This window comes from Diadema antillarum, unplaced genomic scaffold (genome assembly GCF_040938485.1).
Source record: "Diadema antillarum isolate AM-2024a unplaced genomic scaffold, OU_Dant_1.0 scf00000167, whole genome shotgun sequence".
Lineage (NCBI taxonomy): Eukaryota > Metazoa > Echinodermata > Echinoidea > Diadematoida > Diadematidae > Diadema > Diadema antillarum.
The window spans coordinates 4,041,215-4,058,034 of NW_027271056.1; the positions used below are offsets into that span (position 1 = coordinate 4,041,215).

Consider the following 16,820-nt stretch of genomic DNA (forward strand, 5'->3'; position numbering starts at 1 on the left):
TCACGCATCGGCATATATTCCTCGTATAATTCACCTAAATATCCTTCTACGACAAGAGTGGGAACCACACCATCCAAAGCCAGGAATTATAGCAGGTGATGATACTCAAATCATCCTTGTTACACTCTCAGATCTCATCAACAGTTTGTAGTTTATCTTCCGCTCGAGCAGACAGTCTCGGAACCATTTTATCGCCTTCGGCGTCAATATTGCATCAATGCAAATTAGCGTTTATTACGGAGGACACCCTCTGCGGTAAATTACCATATAATCGGTTGTTGTAAACGACGTCCATCAACTGAAAAAACTGGCCGTCAATGGAGTTTGATGGGGGCTCGCACTTAGCAATTTTTCCCACGGAGAGAGAAAGAGAGGGAGATGACACGTACTTTGCACTGAAAAATGAAACAAAGAAAATTGTATAATGCACTGAGGATCTAATGTGTTTCATGTTTCGTATTCAACTAAACTGGAATGAGCAATATTGCGTGTATGTGTGTGTGTGTGTGGGGGGGGGGGGGGGGGGGCTCGGTCTGATCGAGTTCCTCTCATGATCATTCCCTAAACAAACAATTAAACAAGTAAACAAAAGGCCTATATACGTCGAAACAAATCAAAGCATTAAAGAATTAATATAATTACAGAGGATTTCAGTGAAAAGTAACTTGATGTCCTCGCTCATTCTACAGAGATCGATACATCCCATCATTATTGTAAAATCATATTTCATAAGTTTGGTTTAATATTTGATTTTTAAAAGTAGAGAATATGGAAAGCCGCCTACAAAATAACGAAATAAAAAATAACATTTTAGAGGATAGATTTGAGGAAAAGAAATTAGCATCAATGAGGGGAACTTTAACCATTTATTTCAGTAAATGGGAAAATTTGAAAGTACACGTATAAAGAAAAGTATGGAAGGACCCGGAGCCAGATGTCCACGGGGAAGGGGGAAGGGATGGGAAGGGTAGTTGGGAGGGGAGGAGGTATATATAGGAAGAATGGTTTTGATGGGTGTATTGGTTTATAATCGCGGGGGGGGGGGGAGGGGGGTAATAAAAGGGGAATATAGATTCCATTTTTCTGTGTGTATAGATCGATGGACGTGTTATGTATTTTTTTTTTCTTTTTAATGAATGTACTGTCTTGCTGAAAGTGCAGCTCGATTTGATTTTAAAGAAAGTAAGTGAGCAGTGTACAACTGTATATATTTTTTTCTGGTGCATTGTATATTCTTTACGAATGTACTGTTTTGCTGAAAGTACAGCTTGGCTTGATTTCACTATAATTGTGTTATGCTGAATCGTGGATTTTGTAATATGTGTGATTTGAGTTGTCAAGAATTTGTTTTGAATATGGAATCAATAAAAGGTTATGGAAAAAAAATATTACTGACCCTCACTGGAGAACCTCGTCCTCATACGTCACGAAGCCAAACTTTTTCCAACACCTAAAGATGAAGAAATTATATCAATGAGAAAGAAAGAGAGAGAGAGAGGGAGAGAGAGGGAGAGAGGGAGAGAGGAAAAACAGACGACTATAGGAAAAGGCAAGAAAGTATTTCAACGTGATATCTTATACGCTCTGTCGTGTGACAGGCAGCAATGGACAGGAAGATGCATTTGCATGGATAATAACAAGATATGCTTTTCGTAGTATACAACAAAATAATAGACATCAATGTAACATAATTATATTCATCATGTTTTAAGTGTAATTTAAAGGATGGGTACAATGAAGGCCCTTTATCAATTTTCGTTCTCTTTTCTATTCCCAAAGTGTGTGAAAGACCAGTTAATGAAAGTTAATGAAAGACCAGACATGGAATGACACCACAAGCTTCTCATCCTTTGCTTAGTTATGTTAATGATACAATATTATAGTGATCGATTATACTGTTCAATGAACACAATCATGTTGAGCTTCATTATTTCATTATAATTCATAATTATTATGTTATGTCAGAGTTGAATGAACTTTCTATCATTCTGTTAATTTGACTTTATTCCATTTATATACGTCAACTTGAAAATGGAGAGACATTTAACCCATTGACCACATAAACCTGAGGTCCGTTTCATAAGAGTCTTACAAGAGACTCTTCGCTCATAAGACACTCTTATGAGAGACTTCGTATGAAATGGATTTGACTTCTGTGTGAAAGTCTCTTATAGCCACATTACGAGGAACTTTGGCCATTCTGAGATTTTTGTAAAAACTTTTATGCGATGACTTCATGTAACGCACCCCAGGGCCCTGTTGCATAAAGCCTTAACCAGAGTTTTTTTTTTTTCATGGTTAAATCCAGAAACTCTGCATGGTTAAGAAGTTTTAACCTGAGTTTTTCTCAGGTTCTTTATGTAACAGGGCCCCGGTGTTTCTTCGACAGAGTCAATAGAGATTTCAGACTCTCGTATATGCAACGGGTCTGCTCTAAGAAAGGGAGTGTCTTCTTCATTATTTTGAATGGCCAATCAAAGTACATCACTCACTCTACTTTTCCTGAAACGAATCTTCTGTTCTCCAGGATTTAAATGATATTCATCCAGCTGCTGTCTACAAGCAAAATTTCAACAATTGTAACTCGTCGATGCTATGTTACCTACCAACCTACCAACCAACTAACTTACCTTTATACCAACCAACCTTTTTTTTTCAAGTTGTATGTGGGTCATTGTTTTTCTTGAAGTAAGATTTTATCAATGAAACTTCTGTTGTTCTATTATGCATTATGTCATTATTAATACACGTACATGTCTCTCGGTATCTTTCAAACCCACGGTCATAGCAAAATGGATTTTGATGAGTCATTACGTTTACTGAAGGTGAGGTTACAGAATTCGTTATTCTCGTTATCTCAAACTAGATAAAAGAATACGGCAAGTCTCAACTTAGATAATCTCCAAACACAGACGGGTTGCTCTTGTTTCTGTTATTTCACCTGCATGTATTTAGATTTCAGTTAATATTACTGACCGCTGGCAGCATTTATCATGCTGATTGAATAGCTTACGATTCACGAACTCTTTAAGATCTATCATGAGACCCTTTAATTGCTTCAAGTGTCATTGTCATATCACGCCACTTCCAATGAAGACTTGAGTGATATGACCCATGGGTCAGCCTTGAGATGCTTCAGTCTTATCTACAAAGTGCCAATCTATAATCGGTGTCAACAACTCCGAGGTTCATGGTTCTCAAAGATCATTCGTATAAGGCGTAACAGTATATGCGTAAGGGGCAGAAACAGTGTAAAGGGATCGCGGAAAATAATTATAGAGATCGCCATTTCAATACAACTGTCGCAGTCAAGAGCAAAATCTGTGAATTATCAGCAGTAATGAATTGTGCTCGTTGCTTGAAGATGGACCTATGTCTTATCATATTGACAATTTCGGCCGTGATCTGGACCAGTGACGCCGACAACCCGACAGTGACCGTCACTGAAGGTGTTCTGGTCGGGAAGACGGTGCGATTTAGCGAAAACACTCATATCAACAAAACTGTCGATGTCGACGTATTTCTGGTGAGTCCAACAAAGTTATCAATAAAATAGTGCATCTTTTTCTATATCTAATGTGATGATATCATTGATCACGTTTACTTGCCTATGAACGAAAGAAATTAAATGAGTATTGAGAGGTCTAATCTTGACTTATATATCGGGGTGTTTTTTTTTTTGGGGGGGGGGGCGGGGAAGGGGATGCTATCTTCAATGTGACCAGTAGGGTTCTTCTATTTGCAAATAATTTTACTTTTCGACAATTCTATCATCAAGAGCAATGATACGATTTCATATACACAGTGCTACTGGAAAAAAAATCCATTCATGATTATCTTGATATTTTGATTGGACTAAGTAAAGAAAGTGCACTCAACTAGGTTCTAGAAAGGATACTGACTACTGATTATATAGGTCCAATGTACTGCATGATTGAAGTTCAATCACAAGTCACTGGCGACATGGATGGAATATAATATATGTGAGTACTGTGAAAATTGTGAAAGAACATAATCACATAATTTTGATCTTATACCCTTTGTGCTTGATTGTATTTTCGAGAAGTTGCAAAAAAAAAGTGAATATATAACATACATTTTTATACTTTTATTCTTCCATCGTCTATCGTGATCCATTACTAATATTGGCACAAGGATAAGAATCACATTAAAATGCTCAGAAAAGTAATCCCTCGTTATCCTCGTCATTGATATCATTATTATACTCACAGAAATTGATTCATGTTCTTCTTAGTATTTTTGTTCTTTTAATGCGGTAAATGTCCATTCCTGACAACTTTTTATGGTGTATTTTCTCTGATATACGTTGCAGGGAGTGCCCTATGCCAATCCGCCCGAGCGGTTTTCACCTCCGGAGAAGAAGACTCCGTGGGCCGGGGAGAGAGGGGCGATGGAGTTTGCTGCTGCCTGCATACAATCTCCCAACCCGGAATACCCAGTGATGTCAGAGGATTGTCTCTATCTCAACGTCTACTCCCCTACCATCAAAGTGAGAGTTATACGATGATTGTAAATATTACGAATAAACATTAATATTATTGTAAACACTCACAAGCGTGTCTTATACGCTTTAGCACAAATACATGCATACGTGTGTTTGTAATGCTTGATGGAGGCCTAATGTGTATGTAACCACCGTAACAGGAGGTGCCAAGTGTAGGCATGCGTAATCCAAAGCATTTAGAATTTTCACGTGATCAGAACATAATGATGAAGTGCTCTTCTCTTCAGAATACAATATAATACCCTTTTAGCTTTTGAATTATGTAGACAGTAATAAATGTATTTTGTCATAATTTTAATCTTATAAATAAGAAGTAAATATTTGATGAGGTTAACATGTACTCTACGTATATTAGGCCTACTCAGTTCAAAAAAAAAAAGAAAAAAAAAAAGGAAAAGCGGTATGAATTAAGGGAGTTACACTTAGAGCAATACCGTGCCAGAAAATAAAGATACAATGTAGTTTGAATGTCAGTTAACCCTCCAACATGGCCAGCGGGAGTCTCGTATTGACTTTCATTAACAGGTGGCTCTATAGTTCCCTTTTAAAGAACTTCCTCTATTCTACCTCTCTCTGTTTTCCTTTCCCAAGACTTCGAATGTACCAGTAATGGTTTGGATTCATGACGGGGCATTTACAACAGGGACAGCCATGACGTACAGCTACTATGGCCTCCCATTGGTCGCTGTTGGTGACGTCATCATCGTTACCATCAATTACCGACTGGCGATTTTTGCCCAGTTTTCAACAGGTGAGATTGCAGATTGTCTAGGAGCTAATAGTAGAAGAAGTCAAATAACTGAAAAGCCGGTAGTTCCCTTTCCAGCCTTAGACATATAGATGAACGGTCCTATCTCAACATTCTGTCTTTTCCCAGTTGATGATAATATTATGTGGTATACATATTGTGGTCCTATATCCTATATCTAGTTACGTTAGAAAACGCATCGAAAGCATACTCGTGTATTATATTCCGTCTTGAGGCAACACTTGAGATGTTAGATTAGACCCATCACTTCTATTAGGTCATGACTGGAAGGGCTATACTCGTTTTAATATATTTCTAACTGATTCTACAGTAATACAGGTACTAATTTTAGCGTTCAGTCTTCCATGATGAATTCTTGGTCCTTTGTTTTACGCTGTAATAGATGTGGAGAAATAACACATGCAATTTAAGAATCCCACGAAAGTTGGGCGAAATTCATGAAGGGCATTTGGATTTTTTTCTGAATGGGATTTCGCTAATCTTTTATTTTTGTTTGTTCACGACTATATGAATTAAACATTCATACACGAGGTCCTATCGTAGAAATCAAAGAACATGTCAATGGGTCAGAAGCCGAAAGACGTCTGTCTTCATGTCAAATCACTCTCCAAAGCAAAGTTTCTAAGAACCACATTGCTAGATATGCAGTTCTTTTTTCATCATAATCTCGTACACCAGCAGAAACTGTATAATCAAATGAATCACTATAATGTATGTACTAATTAGTGTTATTCAAGAGATTAGCACATCATCATTTTCATGTATGAATTAACAAAAGGTGTTCATGATGTGTATCCAATAAGCAACTTCGGACAGTTGATTGCATTATCTAGACTAAACTGCATGAGTTACAACCGAGACATACTGTATGCAGCAACACTCAGTTAAACGCTATTTTCCTAAGTAACTTTTAGTTTGTGTGTTTAAAATTGATTAATTTCAAACGCTTATTGTATAGCTGTGAAATGATAGTGTGCACCAATCATCATAAACAATCGTGTAAAATGTCATATTTTGCACTGGTTGGAGGACAATCTATGCAATTGTTAACAGTTCACGCAATCAGCGGCCAATGTTATCGTGCCCATTGCATCAATGAACGGAAGTATAGTGCGACATGAATATTGCTGTACAGTAACTCATAAACTCCACTATGCGTAGAAATGATTGTACTAACTATACTTTCAAGGAAAATAATGCTCACATTTGACTGGTTTTGCCAATCTTTTTCCGAGTAAAGTGCGACTGTATTGGGAGAATGTAGGCCCTATATTAGATGACGTAAACAGCTATAGCCCTATCGCTTTTTGACTATCATTTTGTTCAGAGGATGACGCTGCGCCAGGAAATTTCGGCATGTTGGATCAGGTGGCAGCACTGGAGTGGGTCTACAATAATATCGAAGGTAAAACTACATATAATAATAGACATATGAATATATCATTATATACTTAAAGTACTGTATATATATATATAAGATTATATGTAATATAACATATATATGTAATATATATAATATATGATATAAAATATGTACTATATATATGTTTATATATATATATACATATATATATGTTTATATATATATATAATATATATACTATAATTATATTATCATCAGATACATAATAACATGACATAATATAAGGGCTCTAAATGGACGGTGCAGTCATCATAATATCATATTGAGGCATTTGTATGCGAAATATTAGTCCCAGTTTGTACAACTTTTAAATAATGAGAATAACACATGTAGGCCTGTTTGTTGTAAATACGTCTATCACCCATTACAAATGCCCTGGGAAACCATCATTATTGATAATCAAGATATGTAATGAGCATAATGCTTTACCACATTAAAGTTGGGAACACTCCAAAACCACTGATTTTTTATCCACGATGAGATAATACGGGTTAAGTGATATAGCAAGTTGGCATGACAAAACCATTGATTTCATCCATGACGAAGTATATGGGTTGGTAGCAAGTCGGTATGAAGTCTGGCATGAATTTTGTGATCTTTGCTGTTGTTTAGTTTCAGATCGGGAGATAAAAATTCGTGTTTGCATTTATCATAACACAAATAATGGACTTCATATCTCGCCCGGCTTACATGGAGGTTGAGTGAACTATATACTCGATTAAATTGACCTGGTGTACAGTTCAGGAATCTACCCCTTGTACTTGTGTTTTGGTCGACAGAAACTTCTTAGGCTGTTATAGGCCATCCACTGTCTTTTAACCCCCATGAAAGCCATGTGTCCATCCGCCATCTCACAAGTCTTATCGCACGAAGAGAGTTGATCTTCAATATCATTGATACGTAGTGATTATTCTTTTATGTTTGACCTTCTGTGTGGAAAAGGTATTGATTAGGTAAATCATAATTCCCGTGTTTAATATACTCCGACCTAACTAAGATCTACATACCTTCTCCATCACCAACTGGCCTTGATGGCTTAACGGTTTGATAAAACCGATGTAATATTACAATATCTATATCTAGATACCCATATTATAATAATAATGTCTTATTTATCCAGGGTAGCCTCTTCAGTGTTGCCACTGCTCTACCAGAGGGCCCTGCCATTATTATTACCCCAGCGTTGCCAGGTACCCATTAATACACCTGGGTCGAGAGGGACATTGTGGGTAAAAACATCTTGTCCAAGGACGTAAGCACTGGCGGGATTCGAACTCGGGTCCTCCGGTTGGGAGTCGAGAGTCTCATCCACTATGCCACAGCGCTCCCACTGGAATCACTTTACTATTGCTCTTGAAGAAGGCAATGTCTCATTATTTTGATAGCAATGATTACCCCCACTCTTGCAAATAATAGCAGTTTTGCCGCATGTGTCAGAATGAGCACTGTGTGAAAACTCTTTCTAAAAGGATAAACCAGTCTCACCTCCCTGGATAAACTTACCGGCAGAAATTGAACCCAGAATCTTTGTTTCAATCACAATCATGTACATGCAGACACTTGTCCGCTCTTCCAGAATGCTACTATGATAATAGCATAGATCATGTTGTTAATCTGTTGCCATATAATGAAACTATTAGTGTTTGGATACTGTGGTACGCACAATCATTCTTAATCTTAGATATCTGAACTTATCATATTTTACAATCAGCTTTCGGAGGAGACAAGGATAAGATTACCATCTTTGGCGAGAGTGCAGGTTCGGCCAGCGTCAGTTTCCACCTACTGTCCAAACTAAGTCGGCCTTACTTCAGTCAAGCCATCATGCAGGTATTGCTTATACCCTTTCCGTCCACTCTTCATTTCATTTTCACCAAAATGTTTGATTTTCAGGGGTGCTATTTTCAGAACAGCCTTGACGTCATAAAAACAGAAACATTATATATACTAGTATATACACTCAGCAAAAAAAAAGTAAACACTTTTTCGAGATCATATTTTTCATAGAAGAATTTGATGAAAACAATGTTTTATATACCATATCAAAGGTAATTTAATTGGCTATTAAGCTAATAGGTTAATTAAAAAGAAAATTTTACGCATGAGTGAGCACATTCGTTTTTGTTCTCCAAGGCACAAAATAAAAAATTGCAGAAATTTACATGTTCTCTTTCATTTGCAAATGCACTTCACGATAACGTTGACAACAAAAGACTAGTTAAACCACAATGAGAGACATGAATTAAATAGGGAAAATAAGTTTTTGTTCTCTTTATCTCTTTATAACCTCTAAGAAAAACAAAGTGGGAAACTAAAGGGGAAAAATAAGAATTTTTCTGTCAAGTCAAACTTCAAATGACATAGGGAATAATAAGCATAAAGACGACTAAATGAGCAGAATTTCTTTATTTATTTCTTTTAATCTAGTGATTTAAATTCCATGTGACAATTTCAAGAACCAAACATTATTTACAATTTCCTAATTTGAAAAAAAGCTCAAATTTCTACCAGTTTTGTTAATTATTACTTCTTCTCTTATTTCATTTGAATTTAGATTTGACATGAGATGCTTTATTTTCCTCCATTGTTTTTAGCCTTCATTGGTCTTTTGGGCTTTAAAGATATCATAAAGATCGAAGGTTTATTTTTGCAACTTAATTCATGTTTCTTTTTGTGTGAAATTTGTTGTTTGTTCTTATTGTTCTATGGAAGAGCACATACGCAAGAATGACAACTTGTTCAGTTTTGCAATTTTTACTTTTGTGCTCTGGAAGAGAAAAACAATGATGTTCACTCATGCGTAAAGTTTCCCTTTTTGTCGACCTACCAGGTTGATAGCCAATTAAATTACCTTCAATATGGTATATAATACATTAGCTTTCAGCCAAATATTCTATGATAAATCTACACTTGAAAAAGTGTTTACTTTCTTTTTTTTTTGCTGAGTGTATATCATTTTTTTTTTGGTTTTATTTTTTTAAAGAAACGATCAGGGAAGGCTGATATGTCTGAAAAATATGACAGCGATGATGATGACGATAATAATGATGATGATGATGACGATGGTGTATGTGTGTTTGTGTGTGTGGTTGTTGTATTGGGGTTAGTTTTGTTTGTACAATGGACAATGTATGTCTAAACGTAATGAATGTACAACTTGTATGTGTGTATATCTATTTGTTTAGATGTTGTTGTTGCAGCAGAATGTTTCCAGTTCTTTTGTCCTGCTCCCTTCTGTCCAGTCTGCTGCATGTGTGACAACAAATTAATGACTCTTTCTCATTTTCATATAGAGCGGTACAGCTTTCAGTAATTGGGCCTTTCGGGACGACCCAGAGAGGGAGCAGCGGCTATCTACAGCCCTGGGCACGGCTATGAGGTGTAACACATCCACCTCCGAGAATCTTGTGGCCTGTCTCAGGACCAAGGATCCCTATCGACTCCTTGAAGTGGCAGATCTGGTATGAACGCATGATCTTTCCAGAAAAATGAAATGGATATTACCTGCTGATTAAGTTGAACCAATCTATATCTCAGTTCGCATTTTGGTCCTGAGAGAAGTAAATATTATTTGTAAAAGATAGGAGAACAAAGAGTTTTGATCAAAGACTGGATATAAACGCACAAATAAAAAAAAAATATGAGTGAAACGAAGCAAACCTGGGGACGATTTGACCGTATGAATGATTACAGTAATCCTGGTTGGTATTCGTGGTCGTGCTATCAACTGTATAGCTCTACTTGTCTCACTTCTCTTAGGCGTTCATTGCTCTTTCGCACTTGGGACATATTCGGCTTTTGTCGTAACACATTTTCCGCTGCAGAAAAGGATTTTGGGTATTTTCCAAGATTAAAACTTCTCGATACCGTTTGCTTAACAGGTTTACTTCGGATCATATCCAGTAACTCTGGACGGAGTTTTTCTTGAAGACAATCCAGATAATCTATACAAGATGGGAGATTTCGCTCGCGTACCAATTCTTTCTGGATTCAACAGGGATGAAGGCACGTTGTTCTTTTACTTCGCACTGCCTGCATACGTGGGTAGTCCGACTCCTCCGCACCTCAATCGTACCGTGTTTGATGCCACGGTAAGGACCGCACTCACTCTCTACGGAATGGGTGATGAGATCGTCATCGATGCCGTAACTCAAGAATATGTAGACTGGACAGTGGCCGACGATCCCGCGGCCGATTACTTCAGACCCAATATAGACGCATCTTGTGATATGGACTTTGCCTGCCCGACAGACTTTGTAGTCAGGCAGCATGCAGATGTCGGAGATACAGTCTTTAAGTATTACATGACACATGCACCTTCCAAGTAAGTAACAGACCTCTGTTCGTCATCTTAGGCGCAGGTAGTCCGTTGTTGATAGCCCTAATGTTAATCATTTTCGAGCATGCGCCAAAGGAATGGAAGATAACAATGTGACGCCAAGATATCCACTATTGATTTATATCCAGTTTATGGAATAAATTCACTGCGTTGATGTGTGTCAGTACATTGTTATATTGGTGAAGTTTTGTGCATGTATTTTTCTTTCTTGTCAAAAGGTATTTTACGTGCTGAGTCATGATATCACTGTATTCATGAGGGCCACCATGACTCAATTTAAAACAAAAAACAAAAACAAAAAACAAAACAAAACAAAACAACACGTTGCTCAAGGGAAGATACACCGTTCGAGGCGGCTGACTGAAGCGATGTAGTGCCTTAGAGACGTGGCTTGTGTCCTTACTAAACAGTCTTCTGCAAGAAGGTCAAATGGAATGATTAAAATGCAAATCATAATCTAGATCATCCCAACCAAGAAGAAGTAATGCTGGAGTTTGATATAAAGTTGCCTTCGAGACGTTGCTTGATGTGTATGTATGTAACCTGTCTTGCTTTATTTCATCTTTCCCCAACTCAGGAGCTACTTCCAGTACGGCACTGAGGTCCCCTCCACCCCGTGGCTCGGGGCTGGACATGCAGAGGACGTCCCCTTCGTCTTTGGGATGCCTTTCATCGACGAGCTCTACCATATCAGAGGTCACAATATGACCGAGGAGGAAAACGCCCTCTCCGTCAAGTTTATGGGGTTCTGGACAAACTTTGCAAAGTCGGGGTAGGTCACCCAAGATTTTTATCATTCAGTGCATAAGTTTGGGTATTCGTAAATTGATCGAGCTGATCTGTGATTGGCTGATCCCTCGATATGATAATTCTCATCTTGTTCTTATCTTTTATTCATGTTTTGTTCGCATTCTTATTGATTAGATAATAATGATTATTATCATATACCTCTCCCTATCAGCGAGTTGAGTCCGATGACACCTAGGCTTTAAACAGATCGACAAAACTCGTGATAATTCGAAACGACTGGATAGCTAGTATCAAACAAATGCATGCATTTTTGCTGTCGCTGCGTCATTCTCTGGATATTACGAACTCGTATATATATCTTGCAGTTGCATGGAAGTTGATACTTCGGTCAATGTGTTTACTGTTTTTATTTTCTTTGTTTTTTACCTTCTTTTTCTCATGAATAATTGTCCTTTGTAGCACATCTAGAATAAATAATGTTGTCTAATTATACAAACCTTGTAAGACACTCCTGTCATGAACAAAGTGATACCAGACGATAAAAATGTACCATTCCTCCAGGGATCCGAGTAAACCAAGTGAAGACGCAGATCCTGGAACAGGGGATTACTTCTGGCCCAGGTACACCATCCCTGAGCTCAGACACAAAGTAATGTCCCTGGATCTACCCGTGGAAAGGGCAGTCAAGGCCAGGCGGTGTCACTTCTGGAATGAACATATACCTACTCTGATGGAATTTGTAGGTGAGATTCACTGCTCAATGTTGTAGCGTATGATGCGGCATGAACTTTTTTTTCATGTATATTTTGGCGCACGAAACAATTAAAACGGACGTGTGTCCCGAATGTGAATGAAATGTGCATATGCGTGTGCATGCCCGTTTATAGGATAGGATACAAAACTTAAACTGTATAATAACGATATTATATATGATTTTATTACACACATTTTTATAACTTTTGCTCTAAAACGGGGAAAAGTGTGTCCATAATGCTTTTCATCATTTTCATTGTCCTTTTATTTGTGCAACAATAGCATGCAGATATTTTTCTCCCATTTGAAAATAAGCATCCAAGACATGGGAAGGTGTAGATAAACTTCATTTCTCCGACTATAGGTAGGAGAAAGTTCAATTTTCGTGATCAGTGGTCATTTTCATTTCAGCCTGGGAGGAATCAAAGCTTAGCTATCATAATTATAAGGATCACTATCGTGATAGAAAGCGAAGTATGAATATACAACCAAGCAAGATACAACGGCATAAAACGACTGGTTTTGGTGTACAAAACGCAGTGCTTCACTTTGAGCCTTGTGTTCTTCATGCACGGGGGCGCTGTGGCATATAGTAGATAAGAGTCCCGCCCCCCGATCGGAGGACCCGAGTTCGAATCCCGCCCATTGCCTACGTCCTTGGACAAGATGTTTTTACCCACCAACATGTTCCTCTCGACCCAGGTGTATAAATGGGTGCCTGGCAACGCTGGGGTAATTATATATAATTGCAGGGCCCTCTGGTAGAGTAGTGGCAACACTGAAGAGGCTATAACCCTTGGTAAATAATAAATAAGACATTGTTATTATTATTATTATTATTATTACTATTATTATTATTATCATTATTATAATCATTATCATTATTATCATTATTATAACCTTAACAGACAACATCGATCCTGTGGACGAGGAATGGCGCCAAAGCTATGATGACTGGAAGACTGATATGGAGGACTGGCGAGAAGTGTTTGAGGAATATCAGCAGGAAACCACTTGCAATTAATGTAATCTTCACAGTGAAACAATACCATTAGAGCTTAGTTTGTGTTCTTTTGATATTTCTAGGATGAGGAGCGCAGTGCTTATAGTCTTTAATCGCGTTTTCGCTGCTGTGTGAGGGATTCTCTAGATATACCTTTCACATTGTGTATTTTTTAGATTCTGCACAACACCGACTCCTCATGGGCTAATATGAAGTCGTTTTCCATTTTTATTTTTTGTTGTAATGATTGTGTCGTATTCCGCCTATACTCCAACCTATATAGGATGTTAATGCACACAGACTCAGCATGGATTGATGATTTAAGATAAAACACAATCATGATACAAGATAATGATATGATTTACATGTCATATACAGTATTACAGTTGTGAATGATTCTAAAAAAGGCAAATTGTCACCACTGTTTTGTCGGTGGAGTTTAAGAGGGTTTTCACACCAGATAATCATTGTTTGATGTTGTATAGGTGAGGACAATTTTAAGTTTCAAAATTGGTTGAAATGGATGAAAAGTGCATTGACAATATCATGGGAGAACGTATGGTTGCCTTATGAGCCATGATAAATACTGGTAGCAGAAATGAAAAAAAAAGAGAGAAAGGAAGGAAACCATTGAATGGGTATTCCATCTTAGAGATATTCATGATATGAAATTCTCTATAGTGTCCGTAAATCGTAGATAATGAACACGACGTCGAATTCAATGATACGTATGGTTATTATACTATATCAACGACACTATACTTATGGGAACATGCCCAATGCCCCCAGACAGTTGTTAACGTAACTGCATGTTGTCGATGTTTGCTATGAATAGACAAACATACAAGGCTTATGAACTTGCATTTGGCTTATACATTTAGCTTTGTACATTTCCTGTTTATTTTTTTTCTCTATGAAAAGTTGGATACATGTATAATTGTACTCATCATCTTCCCAACCCACGCCCTCCATCCGGCCATTTTCGCCTGTGCATAAAATAAAGTATAGCAATAGTTATTTAGACATGGCACAACTTTATTGATGCAGGTTTCCTGTCAGGTGATTGCTATTACAACGCTTATACACAATACAGTGCGGAAGCGATGGTATACGGTTAACGTGACGCCGGCAAACACTTTTCACCTAATAAATGAGAACAATGGCTCTTCATTAATTGGGCATTCACTTTACATATCAGCCTGCCTGTAATGACTGAAAAAAAATGTGTACATTGTAATTGTGGCACGCCTGACACTAGTTCTAATCGTCTGCAGAAGGTATACGGCACACGCATATTGCAGGCATAAAACGCACAATAATATTAAAAGCCACAGGGTAACACCGAGACTCAGTATGTATATTATTGTCTCTAGAGAGAGAGATTCCCTAGGTTTGAACGAAATGAGTAAATCAATCAAAATAGAATAATGAAAAATTTATCAAAATAAGACAGAAAATAGCACTGTGACACAATTTTCATTTTTTCTTTGTTTTTAGATTTAACGTATTTCACGGAGCAGAGATATCGGTCAGAATCACCTCTAACAAGTCAATGGCTTCATGATGTTGATGTCTTGAGCAGGAATCCTTACTAAATTTTCACTTTCAACGTTTGAGGAAATGAAAACTACATCCTTGGCATCGAAATATCCCATGGTTTCAGATATCTAGGAATGTTGATGTTTGACAGATCCAAGTGTATGTATGACGAAGAAATACTAATCTTTTCTTGAGGAAGAGAGAGAGAGAGTGTGTGTGTGCGTGTGCGAGACGATGGTATCAATTGCAATCGATCTCTTTGACTTTAATTTTTCTTTTCAACTTTTGAAACTAAACATGAAATTCCAACGGACTAATGCTGGAGGGATGTGAATATTCATACGAGTGCGATATTGAACAGGACTTATGTATATAAAGGAGAATTTATCAAAGGGGAGCGTGTATATGAATAGATTGTCTACATCGTTGTCGCGACCAGTGAATTAGGGACACATGTACTCGCATATTTATACATATATTTATATCAGATATGTACGAACATTAACATCAGGGCAATAAAGACTAGTGTCTGTTGTTGTTGTTGTTGTTGTTGTTGTTTTGTTGTGATTAAAGATTCAAGACGGAGACTTTTTCGCTAGGTATTTTTTCCACTTTTGTTCTTGGGTTCCATCATTTACAAACCCCCGTACAAACCATCCGGCCAGGCGATTTAAGACTCCCCAATCCTTCGGACCAACATGGTTTACGCGAATGAACCTGCTGACATGTATATCACTCAGGATTGATTTTACAACAGAAAAATAAAATCAAAGTTTCGGTATTACATTTCTGAATAATCATTACTTTATATTAACGTTAATTGGCACGAAAGGCGCCGAGTATTTCAAAAGGTTGAACAAAAACAATGATAATCACCTGCATACCAGATCAAGCAGCTTAATGTTTGATAACCACTTCGAATATACCGCAACTTTCATCTACACGTATCCCTGCATATTACAAATATGTATTTACAGTTTAGTATTTCAATACTGTACTCTTCAAGAATTGCATTCAAACGATGGATTTATCTCATGTGTCGTATACTATTTCTAAACAGCAAGTACAACAATTTAAGTACCAAGTGTATGACGCGAACATACATCAGTGGTGATTTTACATAAACTTAACAAAAGAAGGGGAAATAAAAAAAAAAAACACCGACAGTAGGGGACCAACAAAGGAGTTACATCTCTCCATTAAGACACATCTTGCTACTCACTCCCTGCGATGGAGAACTAAAAGTCTCTAAAACCTCTTAAAAAGATACATATTTCTTTTCTTTTACTTTGCAATATCAAATGGCTTCAGAACTTTAAGACCAAACAAGACATACATGTTTGTTTGTTTGTTTGTTTGCTTTTATTTCTGCATTCAATCAGATGCAATTTGAATGCAAACTTCAGAAAGTACAAAGACAAAGAATAACAAGAGACCCGCGGGTCTAGCGCTCACCTGAGTATCGCAAGTTCACCTTTCACGCAGTCACTAATCTAAATTATTCACAGCTCTACCAAAATTTGACCAGGCATTCTGAAGTAGAAGATGAAAATGTACAATAAGGGCCCAAATTTTTAAAGATTCCTTAATTTGGGGAATTGGGGGCCCCCTGGGGCCCTCTGGGTGGGGCATGGTGCCCATTTTGATAAATTGAGATCCTGACCCCCTAAGGATGCTACCTGCCAAGTTTGACGAAAATCTATCATGAGGTTTTCAGGA

At 37.4% G+C, this 16,820-nt stretch overlaps 1 protein-coding gene across 1 annotated transcript; it reads left to right on the top strand.

Annotated features, from left to right (window-relative positions):
• The first annotated feature begins 3,364 nt into the window (after positions 1-3,364).
• On the top strand, positions 3,365-13,583 carry LOC139722621 (cholinesterase-like). Its single transcript, XM_071633921.1, has 10 exons — positions 3,365-3,526; positions 4,334-4,510; positions 5,117-5,276; positions 6,622-6,699; positions 8,429-8,547; positions 10,011-10,178; positions 10,599-11,041; positions 11,634-11,828; positions 12,368-12,549; positions 13,468-13,583. Exons 1-10 carry the CDS (start codon positions 3,365-3,367, stop codon positions 13,581-13,583), a joined length of 1,800 nt encoding a protein of 599 aa, XP_071490022.1.
• Positions 13,584-16,820: the final 3,237 nt, after the last annotated feature.